Below are 18,531 nucleotides of genomic sequence, written 5' to 3'. Positions count from 1 at the left end.
GCAAACCACCAGAAGCAACACCATGGGACACCTTTTATTAAATTAAAGGAATATAATGCTTGACACAATTGTGGAAATACGTCAAGAGATATTGGAAAAATTTGTCTTGTCCTCTCATTTTACAAAAGTAGCATGGACAAGGAAACTCTATAGTACTATTATTCTGTAACCATAGAGGTGGCAATACATCTCCTCAGGCTGCTACAAAGAAACAGGACAAGTTCAGCCCTTGGAGTTTGTTCCATTGGAGGAAAAGTCAGGTCAGCACTGAGCACATCCTGCCATTCAATTAGATCTTGATGATCTGTAACTCAACTCCACTGATGAGCCTCGATTTGATAAACATTCATAAAATTTACCCAACTGACAATAATCACAGTATTAAAAACACACTCGTACCCAGTGTGACCCCACTCTCAGACCACAACCACCCTGCTCCCCATTCCTAGTTCAACTATCATTTCAAAGTAAACATTGCCCTTACTCCATTTCAATGTTAATCCCCCCCTGCTTGTGATTTGCCTCCAAGTCAAATAACAGGGGTGAACTGGGGAATTGTAGGAACAGATTATTGTCCACAGCCCACCTGTTTGATTGCTGTCACAGTGATGACAAAGAACAATGGAAGTCCACTTGTTACCGGACTGGTTGGAGTATCAATGATTAACTGAAAATAAAAGCAAGGTTTTAATCCAATGTAGAAAAAAGTTGAATTCTAAAGATTTATGGTCACTTGTTAATTGTAGAGGAAAATATACAAAACTCCACTGGAACATGAAATAAGAAACATTTTCTCTTAAGTGTTAACATATTACTTAGCCTCCCAATCACCTGCTCTACCTGCACATTGGCCATAGAAACACAGCTAGGTCCTTTGAAACATCAACACCATCTAATTGCTTGTCAATTAAAGAGTTACTCCCCATGCGCATCTTGGTTTTACCCTACTGGAAATAATGTTGGCCCAACACTCTTCTTGCAGCTTAACAAGCTTTTATTGTTTGTTTCCCAGTTTTGACAAAGGGCTTTGACCAAGAGCATCAGCTCCACAGATAAAGCCTGACCTGCCGAGTAACTATAACATTCTGTTTTTGCAGATTTCCAGCATCTGCAGGTTTCCTTTTCAGTTTCAAAGCCTCAGCCCAGGATTTAATGCTATTTACCTGGTCAGCCACAGATAAAAATAACATTCTCTTTGCCTTTGTGTGTATTAAAACATATTTCTTTTCTATCCCATACATTTCTTCAAACGTCAATCATAATAGGCACTGCATCTTCCAAATCAATCCTTTGCCTTCAGTTTCCTTCATTTATATTAAGGGCCGTTTCACAGTGAACACCACCACTTCCAAAATCATTGTAATCTTCTTTAGTAGGGTCACTTTTTCTTAAAAGACTTTTGACAAATGTATCATGAATTTAAAACGAAAATAAACTTCAGATGATGTAATTTTCATATAAAAATAGAAATTACTTTAAAACACATACCAAGTCAGGTAAAATCTGTGCCAGATCATCAATTAACCTTTACTTATTGCACAATATCTGATCCAAAACAACATTTTCCCCTCAATAATTCCACAACATATTGATCTAGAAAAGCAACTTGTATACAAGTCAATCACTTTAAGGCAACTATTCTTTCTTCAGTCAGGGGTAGGTTTAAGTTTCCAATCCCACGTATCTCTAAATTTACCAACTTGTGCCAACTCAATATTACAACCACTATTTGCTAGCCATATATAAAAAAAAAGTTTTCTTCCTTTGACCATTTTAGCTCGACCCAAATTCCTAGTTCTTCATGAGAATCTGTCAAGCCACTATTGGACTGATTTCCTCCATTCCCAAGTACTAAGCCAGCCACTCTTCACTTTCTTCTATAGTTGTTTATAACAACTTCTATTACATTGCAGCCCTAAAGGCAACATTACTCCTATTTACTTCTATTTATGCAATTTGTAAGTGTTCTCACAGAATATGAAAAGTCAAATGCACTTAATTATTTTATCATTTTTCCTGCAGAATATGACCCATCTACAACCACTCTTTGCCTTCAGTGGGATCAGTTCTGGATCCACAAAACAAGGTCCCCTTGGATCCCATGCCTCCTTACTTTCTCAATAAGCCTTGCATGGGGTACCTTATCAAATGCCCTGCTGAAATCCATATACACTACATCTACTGCTCGACCTTTATCAACGTATTCACCCACATCCTCAAAACTCAGTCAGGCTTGTAAGGCATGACCTGCCTTTGACAAAGCCATACTGACTATTCCTGATCATATTATGCCTCCCCAGATGTTCATAAATCCTGCTTCTTGGGATCTTTTCTATCAACTTACAAACCACTGAAGTAGGTTTCAGTGGTCTATAGTTTCCTGGGCTATCTCTACTCCCTTTCTTGAATAAGGGAGCAACATCTACAACCCTCCAATACTCTGGAACCTCTCCCATCCCCATTGATGATGCAAAGATCATTGCCAGAAGCTCTGCAATCTCCTCCCTTGCCTCCCACAGTAGCCTGGGATACATCTCATCCGGTCCCGGAGGCTTATCTAACTTGATGCTCTCCAAAACCTCCAGCACATCCCCTTTCTTAACGTCTATATGCACAAGCTTTTCAATCGGCTGTAAATCATCCATACAATCACCAAGATCTTTTTTCATAGTAAATACTGAAGTATCTGCCATCTCCTCCAATTCCATACACATTTTTCCACTGTCACACTTGATTGGTCCTATTTTCTTTACTGCTATTGTCATCTACACATTTATTACTTTCCCAATGTCCCTTTCCCATTTTTCCTCCTCTCTCTCCCTCACCTTCTTCCCCAGATTTCCCGCAAGGTTTCCATCCCCTGCCAAGCAAATTTAAACCCTCTTCAATTTACAAAATAACTTGCATTGTTCTGAGAAGTAGGAGACATTCGATTTTGAATGAATGATACATACCTGCACAAGAAATATGATTAGAAAATAAAAGTTCGCAATTCTTCTGAACTGTTCAAATAAGTTTTTGGGAATGAAGTTCCAGAAGGTGTACTGTTTAGATAAGGAAAGAAAAAGTGAAAACAGAATAAAAAAGTTACAATAGCATGCATAGAAAAATCAAATATGATTTAAACATTTTTTCCAATTCAAATCCAATTTCTTCCCATTGGACACAAGTGCTAAAGCATTTTCTTGCAGCATGATGAACTTCCAAAGAAAACATTAAGAAAGAGAATTATCTGTAGGATTAAACATCTATAAAGTTAACAAGTTTTATTTTCCCAATACACTCTACCCGATCTACTGGACATTTCCAACATTCCCTTTCGGATTCAAGTTCCAGCAACAGTTTAGATCTGCACATCATAGCTTGAACACACTTTGTTTTTGCACTTCAAACCTTCCTTATTAATCTGCTAACTAGGTTGCTCAGTAAAGACTGGGATAACCATGCTATTGCCTAAACAGATATTCCGTTTGACCTATCCATTCATCAACCACAAATGCAAAATGAGTATTTTTCAACTTATCTTTCCCAGCTCTGATGAAAGGTCTTCCATCTAAAAAGACTTTGCTCTCCACAATGCTGCCTGATTTGCTGAGTATGTCCCAACATTTTCTGCTTTTATTTTGAGTAGAGTTTTGAGCAGAGTTTTGAGCAAATACATATTGATGGATGTAATGCTTTTGTCTATTTGACACCGCAGACCAATATGACGGGCACACCAACACAAGGATGCATCATGTTATGAGCAAGAGCAAAATGTGGTGCAGGTATTTCAATGGGGAGGGGCAAGGGTTATCATAGACTGGATGTGGATACCCATTTCAATTCAACTTCCCACCCCATATATGACTGTCTTTGGCCTCCCCTACTAAAATAATGAGACCAAACTCAGGCTGGAGGAGCAACACCTCAGTCTATCTGGGTAGCCTCTAAGCTGACTGATGAACATCAGATTACTCATCCCTCCCCTTGATTTCCATTCCCATTCAGAGTACCCTCTCACCCCTTCTACTCACCAGCCCATCACCTCCTCAGTTCCCCTTCTTCCTTCCCTTCCTTTGTCCATCATTCTCTCCTATTAGATTCCTTCTTTTTCAGACCTTCACCTCTTCCACTTATCACCCCTCCATTTTCTTACTTCATACCCCCTCTTCCACCTATCACCTGCCAGCTTGTACTCCTTACCCTCTCCTCACTTTCTCACTCTGGCCCTTTCCATCACTGTCCCAGGGGGTGGGTTTCAGCCTAAAACAATAACTATTTATTCTCCTCTATTGATGCTGCCCGACTTGCTGAGTTCCTCCAGTGCTTTGTGTGCTGAAGATATCCAACATCTGCGGAACCACATGTTCAAGACTGCAACTTCTTCCCCATGGAAGGAAATGAGGCTGACAAGGTATGCAAAGATTAGAATGTTTTAATATTGAGCAGTGAGGACAGTGAGGACATTTCTCTCAGCAGAGAACGTTAATGAGGTGACATCAGAGAATGCATGTGCTGGAAACTGGAGCGCCAGACAAGCTGGAGGAGCTCACTGGGTTGAGCAGCACCTGTGGGACGATAGGATGTAGTGGTTTGGGGCGAAGCCCTGCATCCGTACCAATATGGGTTTTGAATGGAAACATCAACAAATTCCTTTACTCACACAGATGCTACCTGACTGTGAAGTGGGTGGACTCGTGGTGCAATTAGAGATTGGTTGGTATGACATAGGGGGCATCACTGAGTCATGGCTGAAAGGAGGCCATAGTTGGGAGCTAAACATCAGAGGATGTACTTTATATCGAAAAGACAGGTAGGAAGGCATAGTGGTGGTGTGTCTCTGTTGGTAAGAGATGGAATTACATCCTAGAAAGAGATTACATCGTGTCAGAGAATGTTGAATATTTGTGGGTGGAGATAAGAAACTGCAAGGGTAGAAGAAAATATGGGAATTATATATAGGCCTCCAAATAGTGGCTAAGATGTGGGGTTGAGGTTACAAAGGGAGCTGGAAAAGGCATGTAATAAGTGTAATGACACAATTGTAATGGGGGACTTCAATATGCAAGGGGATTGGGGAAAATCAGGTCGGTGTCAGATTGCAAGAGAGGAGATTTGTTGAATGCCTAACAAGCTGGCTTTTTAGAGCAGCTTGTGCTTGAGCCTACTTGGGAAAAAGCTACCTTCAATTGGGTGTTGTGTAATAACCCAGATCTTATTTGAGAGCTTAATGTAAAAAAAACTCTAAGAAGGCAGTGGTCATAATATGATTGAATTCATACTACAGTTTCAAAGGGAGAAGCACAACTCACATCTATCAGTATTGTAACTGATGGAAATTACAGAGGCATGAGAGAAGAGCTTGCCCAGGGGGATTAGAGGGAGATAAGAGTAATAGATAGAGTGGATAGCCAGCGCCTCTGCCCTAGGGCACCACTGCTCAGTACAAGAGGACATGGCTTTAAGGTGAGGGGAGGGAAGTTCAAGGGCGATATTAGAGGAAGGTTTTTTACTCAGAGAGTGGTTGGTGCCTGAGTCAATGGTGGAGGCAGATACACTAGTGAAGTTTAAGAGACTACTAGACAGGTATATGGAGGAATTTAAGGTGGGGGGTTATATGGGAGGCAGGGTTTCAGGGTCAGCAGAACACTGTGGGCCGAAGGGCCTGTAATGTGCTGTACTATTCTATGTTCTATACTCGTGGGGATGACAGCAGAGCAGAGATGGCTGAAGTTTATAGGAATAGTGCACAAGGCACAGTATAGACATGTCCCACTCTGCTCTCAAGTGCAGGTGTAGGCAATTATGGCTGACAAAGAAAATTAAGGACTATATAAAAGCCAAGGGACATACAAGGTAGCAAAAGTGACTGGGAAGTTGGATGATTGGGAAGTTCTTAAAATCCAACAAAAGGCAAATAAAGCTATAAGGACAAAGATGAAATATGAGGGCAGACTAACCAACTAAAGCAGGATACCGAAAGTCTTTTCAGTTAAATGAAGAGTAAAAGGGGACTAAGAGTTGATATTAGACCACTAGAAAATGATGCTGGTGAGGTTGTAATGGGGGACAAAGAAATGGCAAATGAATGTAATAGGTACTTTGCATCTGGCGCAATGCTAATGTCTTCCACAGCGAATACAGAGGTCTGTGAGCAGGAGTGACAGCCATTGCTATTTCAAAGGAAAAAGTGTGAGGCAAACTCAAAGTTCTTAAGGTGGTTAGGTCACCTGGGCCAGTTGGACTTCATCCCAGTGTCCTGAGAGAGATTGCTGAAGAGATAACATGATCTTTCAAGAATCATTTGATTCTGGTATGATCTCCGAGGATTGGAAAATTGCAAATGTCACTCCACTGTAAGGGAGGAAAGTGGAAAAAAAAGAAATTATAAACCAGTTAACCTAACCTCAGAGAGGCAGTGGATGTCATTTATTTGGATTTTCAGAAGGCGTTTGATAAGGTGACACGAGGCTGCTTAACAAGATAGAATCCAATGGCATTACAAGAAAGATGCTGGCATTGATAGCGGAATGGCTGACAGGCAGGAGGCAGCAAGTGGGAATAAAAGGGGCTTTTCTGTTGGCTGCTGGTGATGAGTGATGTTCCTCAGCGGTCAGTATTGGGATCACTGCTTTTTACATTGTTTATAAATGATTTCAATAATGGAATTGATGGCTTTGGGGTAAAGTTTGCAGATGACAGGAAGACAGGTAGGACTGACAAATTGGAAGAAGAGGCAAAAAAAAGAGGCAGATGGAATACAGTTTTGGGAAATGTATACTAATAAATTTTGGTAAAAAGAGCAATAGAGCGAACTATTATCTAAATGGGGAGAAGGTTCAAACATCAGAGGTGCAGAGGGACTTGGGAGTCCTCGTGCAAGACTCCCAGAAGGTTAATTTACAGGTTGAGTCTGTGGTAAAGAAGGCAAATGCAATGTTGGCATTTATTTCAAAGGGAATAGAATATAAAAGCAAGAAGATAATGCTGAGCCTTTATCAGACACTAGTCAAGCTGCACTTGGAGTATTGTCAACAGTTTTCGGCCCTGTGGCTGTCCCCATTAACAATAAATACACCTGTTTGAGTACTGTTGGGTGGGATGGCCTACCTGGGGAAAGCGACAGAAGCCTCTGGCACAGAATCTGGCCCTGTGGCTCAGAAGGGTAGGCAAAGGAAGAGGATGGCAGTAGTGATAGGGAACTCTATACTTAGGGGATCAGACAGGAGATTCTGTGGATGCAGGAAAGAAGCACAGATTGTAGATTGCCTCCCAGGTGCCAAAATTCGGAATGTTCCAAATCACGTCCAAAATATCCTGCAGTGGGAAGGAGAACAGCCAGAGGTCATGGTACATATAGGTACCAACGACATAGGTAGGAAAAGGGAAGAGATCCCAAAAAAAAAAGACTGCAGGGAGTTAGGAAGGAAGTTGAGAAGCAGGACCGCAGAGGTAGTAAACAAGTGATTACTGCCTGTGCCATGTGACAGTGAGTGTAGGAATAGAATGAGGTGGAGGATAAATGCGTGGTTGAGAGATTGGAGCAAGGGGCAGGGATACAGACTTCTGAATCATTGGGACCTCTTTTGGGGCAGGTGTGACCTGTACAAAAAGGATGGGTTGCACTTGAATCTCAGGGGGACCAATATCATGGCAAGGAGGTTTGCTAAGGCTACTGGGAAAAGTTTAAACTAGAATCGTTCGGGGGTGGGAACCAAACTAAAGAGGAGGTTGGCTCACAAATAGAGAAAAATTGTAGACAGTGCATGAGGGAGGACAGGCAGGTGATAGAGACAGGGACGCACTCAGACCAAAGGTCTGAGATGCATCTGTTTTAACACAAGGAATATTGTGAACAAAGCAGATGAGCTTAGAGTGTGGATCAGTACTTGGAGATATGATGTGGTGGCCATTACAGAGACTAAGATGGCTCAGAGACAGGAATAGTTACTTCAAGGCCGGGTTTTAGATGTTTCAGAAAGGACAGGGAGGGAAGCAAAACAGGTAGGGGTGCAGCACTGTTGGTCAGAGATAGTGTCACGGCTGCAGAAAAGGTGGATGCCGTGGAGAGATTGTCTACGAAGTCTCTATGGGTGGAGATTAGGAACAGAAAGGTGTCAATAACTTTACTAGGTATTTTTTTTAAACTAGGCTCCCCAATAGTAACAGGGATATCAAGCAGCAGATAGGGAAACAGATCCTGGAAAGGTGTAATAGCAACAGAGTTGTGATGGGAGATTTTAATTTCCCAAATATCAATTGGTAAATCCCTAGAGCAAGGGGTTTAGATTGGGTGGAGTTTGTTAGGTGTGTTCAGGAAGGTTTCTCGATACAATATATAGATAAGCCTACAAGAGCAGAGGCTGTACTTGATCTGGTATTGGGAAATGAACCTGGTCAGGTGTCAGGTCTCTCAGTGGGAGAGCATTTTGGACATAGTGATCATAATTCTATCTCCTTTAAAATAGCATTGGAGAGAGATAGGAACAGAGAAGTTAGAAAAGTGTTTAATTGGAGTAAGGGGAATTATGAGGCTAAATCAGGCAGGAAATTGGAAGCTTAAATTGGAAACAGGTGTTCTCAGGGATAAGTACGGAAGAAACGTGGCAAATGTTCTGGGCATATTTGTGTGGAGTTCTGCTTAGGTATGTTCCAATGAGACAAGGAAGTTATGGTAGGGTACAGGAACCATGCTGTACAGGAACCGTGGTGTACAAAAACTGTAATAAATCTAGTCAAGAAGAAAAGGAAATCTTATAAAAGGTTCAGAGAGCTAGATAATGTTAGAGATCAAGAAGATTATAAGGCTAATAGGGAGGAGCGTAAGAAGGAAATTAGGAGAGGCAGGAGGGGCCATGAGAAAGTCTTGGCAGGCAGGATTAAGGAAAAACCCAAAGCATTCTACAAGTATATGAAGAGCAAGAGGATAAGGCGTGAGAAAATAGGACCAATCAAATGTGACAGTGGAAAAGTGTATATGGAACTGGAGGAAATAGCAAAGGTACTTAATGAATACTTCGCTTCAGTATTCACTATGGAAAAGTATATTGGTGATTGTTGTGATGACTTGCAGCAGACTGAAAAGCTTGAGCGTGTAGATATTAAGGAAGAGGATGTGCTGGAGCTTTTAGAAAGTATCAAAGGTGGGTAAGTCAACAGGACTGGACGAGATGTACCCCAGGCTATATAGGTGGCGAAGGAGGAGATTGCTGAGTCTCTGGCAATGATCTTTGCATCATCAATGGGGACAGGAGAGGTTCCAGAGGATTGAAGGGTTGCAGATGTTGTTCCATTATTCAAGAAAGGAGTAGAGATAGCCCAGGAAATTATAGACCAGTGAGTCTTACTTCAGTGGTCGGTAAGTTGATAAAGATCCAGAGAGGCAGGATTTATGAACATTTGGAAAGGCACAATATGATTAGGAATAGTCAGTATGGCTTTGTCAAAAGAAGGTTATGCCTTACGAGACCCTTCATCGGGACTTGAATGTCATTTGACATCATTGTGATGCTTGGTGGCCTCTAAACACCAGAACATTATGCATAAAATACTTGTTCCCATCTAAAGATGGCCCTCCCTTCTCTAATTAGACCAGCCCTGACCTAAAGGAAGGAGTTCAGTTAATAATTCAATTCTGGTTGTTTGGAATGCCATAAATGAAATGCAAGTTATGATATGACCATTAACTGATCAGGTACTTTGCCCACCAGTACAATTGCACACTTCCTCAGTGTCTCCTGCCAATGCTGGAATTTGATTATGCTGAACACCTCCAGCAGAATACCTTCTCCTCAAAGACCTTCTCCAGCATGTCAACTGGGTTCTAACTCAACCAGTTAAAAAGAAGTTAATTTGCAACTATATGTAAACTTAAGGACCAATAACCCAGAGGACTGGATTCGTCCAGAGAAAATAATTCAAATATAATCATGCAACAACTGGAATTTAAATGAAACTGAAAACAGTCACAACAAAAATACTGGAAGAACACAGCCAGTCAAGAAGCATTTGACTTAAAAGAAAATGGCAGCACCTGGGTTCAGTTTCCATTGCTGCTATAAGGTGCTTGTACATTTGCTTGTGATCACATGGGTTTGTTCTTACAGTCCAAACATAACAATTGGTAGATTAATCAGTCACTGTAAATTCTCTTATGATTAGGCTAGGATTAAATCAGGGGATTGCTGGGTAGGGTAGCTTGAAGGGGCAGTGGAGAATGGGAGGATGGGAGATGAAAGGGTAGAGGGATGGAGTGAGTAAGTGAGTTAATATTTTTTGGCTCCATGACCCGTCTGCCCTCAGAACTGGGAGAAGAGGGAGACACAAGAGATGAAAAGTGAGGGAAATCTGAAGCATGATACAAAACGCTCAGCAGATCAGGCAAGGAAATGTGCAGCTGCTGGTTCAGGTCGAGATCCAAAGCAGAGCTGGGGAGATGGGTGGCACAAGACAAACAATAAAAAGTACTGACCATTAATGAGGCATTTTCAGGAAATTCCAAAAGGGGACACAAGGACAACAAAAGGGGAATGATGAGGGATGCTCAGCAGAAGTTGGGAAATTAGTTGTTTATTTCCAAAGGCAGCAAATTTGTAAAAACAACTAGTTCAAGAACACTCTCCAGGGAAGAAATGTGACATCATTATCCAGCTTGATCTACACAAAAGTCAAACCACATCACTGTGGTTTACTCTTAAAATGCCTTCTGAAACAGTCCAACACACCACAGTTAAACAGAATCAGGTTTAATACTACTGGCATACATCATTAAATTTGTTGTTATGCCTCAGCAGAGTATTGCAACAATAAAAACTAACGTCAAAAGAATGAATCTATATGGGCAAGTCAGCATCAGGACACCAAATTTGGACATGGTAAAAAAAATCATTCCCAGCCGGTCAGCCTAGCAAACATCTGTGCATACGTGTCTAAATTGGAAACACTCGTTCAAACAATTTTGCAATTAACTTCACAGAATCATATTTAAGACAACATGCCAAGCAACTCCATGTACATTCTATCCCATCTGGTATAGGGGGTGGGGTGCAGGAGGCAGGGAATGGGTGTCACAGAGATTATTAAACTACATGCCATTACCACTGGAATTCCAAACTTAAGTCCAATCCCCTCAAATCTCCCAACATCAAAGGCAGCACTGATAAGGATGAGTGCAGTTCTGTTGGGAATGTTTAATGATTCACTTTCAAGACTACTGCAGCTGAAATCCACAGGAACAGCAATGGGTATTTCCATAAGCAACATTGTTCCAAGACATTTCAAAAATCTACCGACACTCAAGAGTCGGTGGATCCCAGATTGCAGACTTGGGTCACAAGTGCAGTTTCCCTTCAAGAAAAACATAGCACAGAAGGTATGCTAGGCTGTAAGCAAGATCGAAATAGAGAGGCTTTACACACCACTCCCAAATAAATATCCAATTGGCAATTGTGCAGTCTCTGGAAAATAAAATTGAAGACTTCAGAGCAAGTTGCTATACTCGAGGGACATCCAAGACTGCTGTGTACTTCGCTTCACAGGAACATGGCAACCCACCCCCCCCACCCCCTCAGATGCAGCACTACAGCCCAATGGCTTCACCATTCACTGTAAAGGCCAGACAGCTCAGTCTTTTAAAGGCAGAGGAGGTGGAGTATGCTTTAGAATTAACTTAGCACAGATGTGGTGGTTTTGTCTCAGTCCTGCTCAGCCAAACTGGAACACCCAGCAGTCAAAAGTAATCCGTTTTACCTGCCGTGGGAGTTTTCCCACCATCATCCTGCTAGCGGTGTACCTTCCACCTCTGGCACACTCTGGACAAGCTGAGCAACCTAATCAGCAGGCACACAGCAACGTCCCCAGCACTGTGGGGGACTTCCACCAGGCCAGCCTGAAGTCTCCGAATGGCAACCACCAACATATCACCCGTGGAACCAGAGGAGCCAACGCACTGGGCCACTGTTATCTGCCCATCAAGAATGCTTACCATGTCATCACGTTACACTTTGGAAAGTCTGATCACCTGGCTGTACTTCGACTCACAGCATATAGGCAGAGACTGAAGACCACAGTACCAGTGGTGAGGACCAAACGATGGTCGAAGGAGGCAGAGGAGCACCTACAGAACTGTATTGAGTCAGTGGATTGGACAATATTCAGGGATTCATCTCCAAGTCTGAATGATTTTGCCACAGTTGTCAGCAACCTAATCAAAACGTCTGTGGATGAGTGTCTGCCTAATGGATGAACCAGGAGATTCGTAGTCTGTTGAGGGCCTGACCTGTGGTATTCAAGACCAGTGATCCGGAACTATACAAATCCAGATAAGAATGAGAGAAAAAAAACAATTCTGATTGAGGCTAGAGACAGAGTCAGATGCATTTCACCTCTGGCAAGGTTTGCAGGCTGTTACTTTCCTACAAAGAAAATGGACTATTGTGAATGGTAGAGATGCTTTACTCACAGATGAGCTCAGTTCTTTCCTTTGAAATAAAATTACATCTATACCAATCCCTGCAGCATCCAGTGATCCTGTGATCTCTGTCCCTGAGGCCGATGTCAGAATTCTTTCAAGAAGGTGAACCCTCACAATGCATCAGGTCCTGACTATCTATGTACCTGGTAGGGATCTGAAGACCTGTGCCAACCAACTATCAGGAGCGTTCCAGGACATCTCCCTCATGCAGTCAGAGTCTCCCTCCTGCTTCAAAAGGGAAACAATCATCCCAGTGTCCAAGAAGAGCTGAGCAACCTGCCTCAATGACTATCGTCCAGTAGCACTCACATCTACTGTGATGAAGTGCTTTGAGAGATTGGTTATAGCTCGAATCAACTCCTGCCCAAGTACACAGCAATTTGCTGATATCAGTGGATGCCATCTCACTGGCTCCACTCAGCCCCAGTTACCTGGACAATAGTAACACTTATGGCAGAATGGCATTTTACAATTCAGTGTTCTACACAATCATACTCTCAGTTCCAATCAAAAAGCTCCCCAACATCGGCCTCTGCATCTCCTTCTGCAACTGGATCCTTGACTTCTTCACCGGGAGATCAGTCTGTGCAGATCAGAACATCTCACTGACATCAACACTGGCATACCACAAGGATGCTTGCTTAGCCCGCTGCCCCACTCCCTCTCCACAGTCATGACCACGTAGCTAGTTGCAGCTTAGACACTATCTATAAATTTGCAAACACAACTGTTGTTGGCAGAACTTCAGGTGGCAACGAGCAGGCGTCCAGGAGCGAGATGGTTCAGCAGTCTGTGTGATGTCACCGCAATAGCCTTGCACTCAACTTCAGCAAGATCAATAAAGAATTGATTGTGGACTTCAGGAAGGACAACTTAAGGGAACACACACCAGTCCTCATTGAGGGATCAGAATTGGAGGGGGTGAGCAATTTCAAGTTTCCAGGTGTCAACTTCTCTTACGATCTATCGTGGGCCCAACATATAAATGCAATACAAACGTGACACAACAGTGGATATATTTCATTAGGAACTTGAGGGGAATTGGTAGGTCAAAGACACTCAAACATCTACAGATGTCTATAGAGCACTTTAACTGGTTGCAACACCATCTTGTATGGAGGTGTCACCGCACAGGCTGCAGGACTGGAAACCCTACAAAGAGTTGCAGACTCTGCCAGCACAATCATAGGGACTAGCTCCCTCAACACTGAGGGCACCCTCAAAAGGTGATGCCTCAAATAAAAAAGAAAGCAACCATCATTAAGCACCCCCGTCACTTCAGACATACCCTCTTCTCAATGCTACCATCAAGGTGATGGTACAGGAGCCTGAAGGCACACACTCAAGGGATTCAGGAACAGCTTCTTTCCCTCTGCCATCAGATCTCTGAATGCACAATGAGCCCATGAACACCTCCAATACACTTCCCCCTCTTCTTGCACTAGTTATTTCATTTTTTTTTTAATCTATTTGTATTTGTTTTCTGATGACTCCGCCATAGTTGGATGCATCAGCAAGGGAGATGAGGCCGAGTACAGGGCTACAGTGGGAAACTTTGTCACATGGTGCGAGCAGAATCATCTGCAGCTTAATGTGAAAAAGACTAAGGAGTTGGTGGTGGACCTGAGGAGGGCTAAGGCACCAGTGACCCCTGTTTCCATCCAAGGGGTCAGTGTGGACATGGTGGAGGATTACAAATACCTGGAGATATGAATGGACAATAAACTGGACTGGTCAAAGAACACTGAGGCTGTCTACAAGAAGGGTCAGAGCTGTCTCTACTTCCTGAGGAGACTGAGGTCCTTTAACATCTGCCGGACGATGCTGAGGATGGTCTACGAGGCTGTGGTGGCCAATGCTATCATGTTTGCTGTTGTGTGCTGTGGCAGCAGGCTGAGGATAGCAGACACCAACAGAATCAACAAACTCATTCATAAGGCCAGTGATGTTGTGGGGGTGGAACTGGACTCTCTGACGGTGGTGTCTGAAAAGAGGATGCTGTCCAAGTTGCATGCCATTTTGGACAATGACTCCCATCCACTCCATAATGTACTGGTTAGGCACAGGAGTACGTTCAGCCAGACTCATTCCACCGAGATGCAACACTGAGCGTCATAGGAAGTCATTCCTGCCTGTGGCCATCAAACTTTACAACTCCTCCCTCGGAGTGTCAGACACCCCGAGCCAATAGGCTGGTCCTGGACTTATTTCCACTTGGCATGATTAACTTATTATTATTTAATTATTTATGGTTTTATATTGCTATATTTCTTCACTATTCTTAGTTGGTGCGGCTGTAATGAAACCTAATTTCCCTTGGGATCAATAAAGTACGTCCGTCTGTCTGTCTGTCGTCATTTATAGTTTTTATTACTCTGTATTCTAACATACTGCTGTTGTAAATCAAATTTCGTGACACCTGCCTGTGATATTAAACCCGAAGAGTTAGCAGACTTGAATAACAGCTACCAGATTGAGTGCATTGTTGACAATATTGGGGTTAGAATTGACCAAATAAAAACCTCAACTACCACATAACTATTGTCCAGTCCACTGATGCTACAAGAAATAAGAAGCTACGGTGAGTGGTCTGGCTCCTGACATCCCAAGAGCTTGCTATAATCTATTAGGTACAAGTCAGCAGTACGGTAGAATACTCGCTGCTTGAGCAGATGAGTGCAGTTCCAGAAACAGTCAAAACTTTTAATGCGACACAGGAAGGAAGAAACCACTTGATTACTGGTCAACGGTAGGTGGTGATCAGGTGCCATGTTCCTTGCTGATGGTTTCATTCTAGGGTTTGGAGTCAATGTTCAGAATTTCAAAGCCAGCTTTCTAAAAACTCAACTCCTCCACCACCAGCACAGTGTTTTAGTGTACACATCTACAGATTCATCTGTAAAACTACAATCACTTCCACCAAGAGCAAGTGCTGGAAATGCAGAGAAACTGCAGTATCTGCAACATACCACTGACTTGGAAATATCACTACACCTTCATTGTCAAAGATTCTAAATCCTGGAAACCCCATCAAACACAATGAGGAAGATATCTGTGCTAATGGCCTGACAGCTGCTTAATCTAACCTGAGGGTTCCTAACCTTTATCATGCCATGGAACAATAGCTATTAAGCAATGGGGTCTGTGGACCCTAGGTTGGGACCCCCTGCGTCCCAGCCCAACCCATTTTGTTCTGCCCTCACATTCCCATCAATCTCACCAACCCCCTCCCCCACCTATACACTGCCACACATCTACACACTTGGGGCAAATTACTGGTAACCCTACTAGCCCACACTTCTTGGGATATGGGAGAAAGCCCATGTGGCCAGAGAGAGAACATGTAAGCTCTAAACGGATAGCGGAAGTCAGGATGAAATCCAGGCCACTGGAGCCACGTCTTCACAAACTGGGCCACTCTTTCTGATGAAGGTACTCCCATAAAGGTGTAGGGATGGAGTTACACGGTCAGGAACTAGCAACGATGAGAAATCCACTTCCAACTCACATTGGTGTGCAATTTGGAAGATAAACCTACAGGTGGAGGCATTTCCTTGTGTCTGCAGCCCTTCTTATTGGTGACAGAGTCATGAATCTGGGAGGTCCGGTCAAAGGAACTGCACTGCATTTTACAGCTGGAACACACTACGGCTGCTGTGTGACAGTAGCAATGTGAATCGAAATTCCGTGTGGCGGATTAAATGTTGATCAAACCAGCTGCTCTACCCTAGACAAACATGCGATTGTGAACGGTGGAAAGGCCTTGTAATGTCAGGGGGGTGAAATACCCATGCCCCTGGCCTGCCCTGATTCAGTTGAGCTTCTGGTCAATAGCAATGATCAGGATATTGTTGAGGCAGTGTCAGCAATCATAATGCTTTTTAAGGTTCTCCCCCATATCCCACCATACAGAACAAAACTAACTGAAGCGAACTAAAGAACAGAATATTGATGGGTAGTTAGGAGCAAACAGTGTATGTCTTATATTTCTGTGAATTTCCTTGGTCCAATGCCTGGAGTCTTGTAAAGAATGAACAAGAGAGGGCAACATTCCGTGTGCTATCCTTTCCTGCTCAGCGTGTAGAGATTTCACAACATGCTGCTGGCGTGATTATATTGACAAATTCCAGATACGAGGGGTGATTGATAAGTTGTGGCCTAAGGTAGAAGGAGTCAGTTTTAGAAAACCTAGCACATTTATTTTTCAACATAGTCCCCTCCTACGTTTACACACTTAGTCCAGCGGTCATGCAGCATACGGATCTTGGACCTCCAGAAAGTGTCCACAGCAGGGGTGATTGATAAGTTTGTGGCCTGAGGTAGAAGGAGATGAGTTAGTAACTTCAAACTTTCTGCATTATCACTCAAAGAGTTGACCTGCATCTGCATGTAACAAGAGCTGTATAACTCAAGTCCTTCTACCTCAGGCCACAAACTTATCAATCACCCCCGCTGTGGACACTTTCTGGAGGTCCAAGATCCGTATGCTCCAAGACTGCTGGACTAAGTGTGTAAATGTAGGAGGGGACTACGTTGAAAAATAAATGTGCTAGGTTTTCTAAAATTGATTCCTTCTACCTTAGGCCACGAACTTATCAATCACCCCTCATATATAAAATTCAACATTGGACTTTATCAGGATTTAAACTCTGACTATATGGTGTTTACATACATTGATTTACAACTAATAGCAATTCCATATAAGAATTAGTACCAAGTAAAGAATTGTGTAATACTTCTCACTCAATTCAGTTTTAAAGTTGGCTGAACAACATGAAAAGAAACTTGAAAGCTATGAAAGCTCAGAGTGTAAAGTTGAGAGCCAATAGACCCATGTGTCAAGTATCTGAATCAAAGGCTAACAGTATCCAATTTCCTACTCTCAGACAGAACATTAAATCCACATCAGCTAGAAATATCACGAGTCTGTTCACATGAGAAAACCTTCTTTTGTCCAACAACAGCCATCCAGAGGAGATCAATAAAAACATTCAAAGTTTAAAATAAAATTTATTAGAGTACATACATGTCACCATATACAACCGAGATTCTTTCTCTGCAGGCCGACTTAGCATATCTATAGAGCAGTAACTAAACAGAATCTGTAAACATCAGGAACTGTAAACTAAACAAACTGCACACTGCACAAATGCAGATAGTAAATGAATAGCAATAATGAGCATGAAATAACAAGATAAAAGGGTCCTTAAATGAGTGTAGTTACCCCTTTTGTTCAAGAGCCTGATGGTTGAGTGATAGTTACTATCCCTGAATCTGGTGGTGTGAGTCCTGAGGCCCTGTACCTTCCACCTGATGGCAACAGCAAGAAAAGAGCATGGCCTGGTGGTGAGGATCTTTGATGATGGATGCTGCTTTTCTACGGCAACATTTCATGTAGATGCACTCAGTGCCTAGGAGCATTTTACCCACAGGGTACTGGGCTGAATCCACTACTTTTTGTACGATTTTCCCCTCAAAGGCATTGTTCCCATACCACACTGCAATGCAGCCAGTCAGCACACCTCATCTCCTGTTTCCTCAAATCACTTCCGACCCCATTCACAGCCCCTCCAACGGTTGGGTCTAGTCAACCTAATTAGAACGTGTATTGCTTCCCCAGTGTCTCCAGTGGCAAAGTACTTTATTCTCAGTGCAAAGAACCAAATTAAAACAAAAGCAAACATTTACCTTTGAAGATACAATTCTGTTATCAGGATATTTTTGTAGAATATAAGCATCCGTGCCATGAGGGGGTTCACGATGTCCGATATAAACTGTCCGATTATCCACCCAGTTTTCTTCTCCGGCGCACTAAACAGAAAGACCAGCAATTATTGTTGAATATATTCTGCAATATTGTTTCTAGCTATTGAAGGGACTGCTGAAATAAGTGTCTTTAAATAATTTGTAAGTCATGTAACTTTCAAAGATAGAATATACAGTGGCCACTACTTGCATTAATCTGCTCATTAATGCAAATATCTAATCAGCAAATCGTGTGGAAGCAACTCAATGGCATAAAAGCCTGCAGACACAGTTGTCAGTTTCAGTTGCCGTTCAGACCAGACATCAGAAAT

General features: G+C 42.6%; 1 protein-coding gene across 1 annotated transcript in view; it reads right to left on the bottom strand.

Annotated features, from left to right (window-relative positions):
* Positions 1–18,531, bottom strand: part of atp11a (ATPase phospholipid transporting 11A) — a 140,973-nt gene that overhangs the window by 97,923 nt on the left and 24,519 nt on the right. The window contains exons 2-4 of the mRNA XM_059970596.1: positions 18,143–18,265; positions 2,955–3,044; positions 587–667 (exon numbers count right to left, since the gene is read on the bottom strand). Of these exons, the coding sequence (XP_059826579.1) occupies positions 587–667; positions 2,955–3,044; positions 18,143–18,265 (294 nt within the window). The remainder of the gene's footprint in view (positions 1–586; positions 668–2,954; positions 3,045–18,142; positions 18,266–18,531) is intronic.

This window comes from Hypanus sabinus, chromosome 5 (genome assembly GCF_030144855.1).
Source record: "Hypanus sabinus isolate sHypSab1 chromosome 5, sHypSab1.hap1, whole genome shotgun sequence".
NCBI lineage: Eukaryota > Metazoa > Chordata > Chondrichthyes > Myliobatiformes > Dasyatidae > Hypanus > Hypanus sabinus.
Note: the sequence above shows the minus strand (reverse complement) of the source record. Positions and strands in the feature narration are given on the sequence as shown.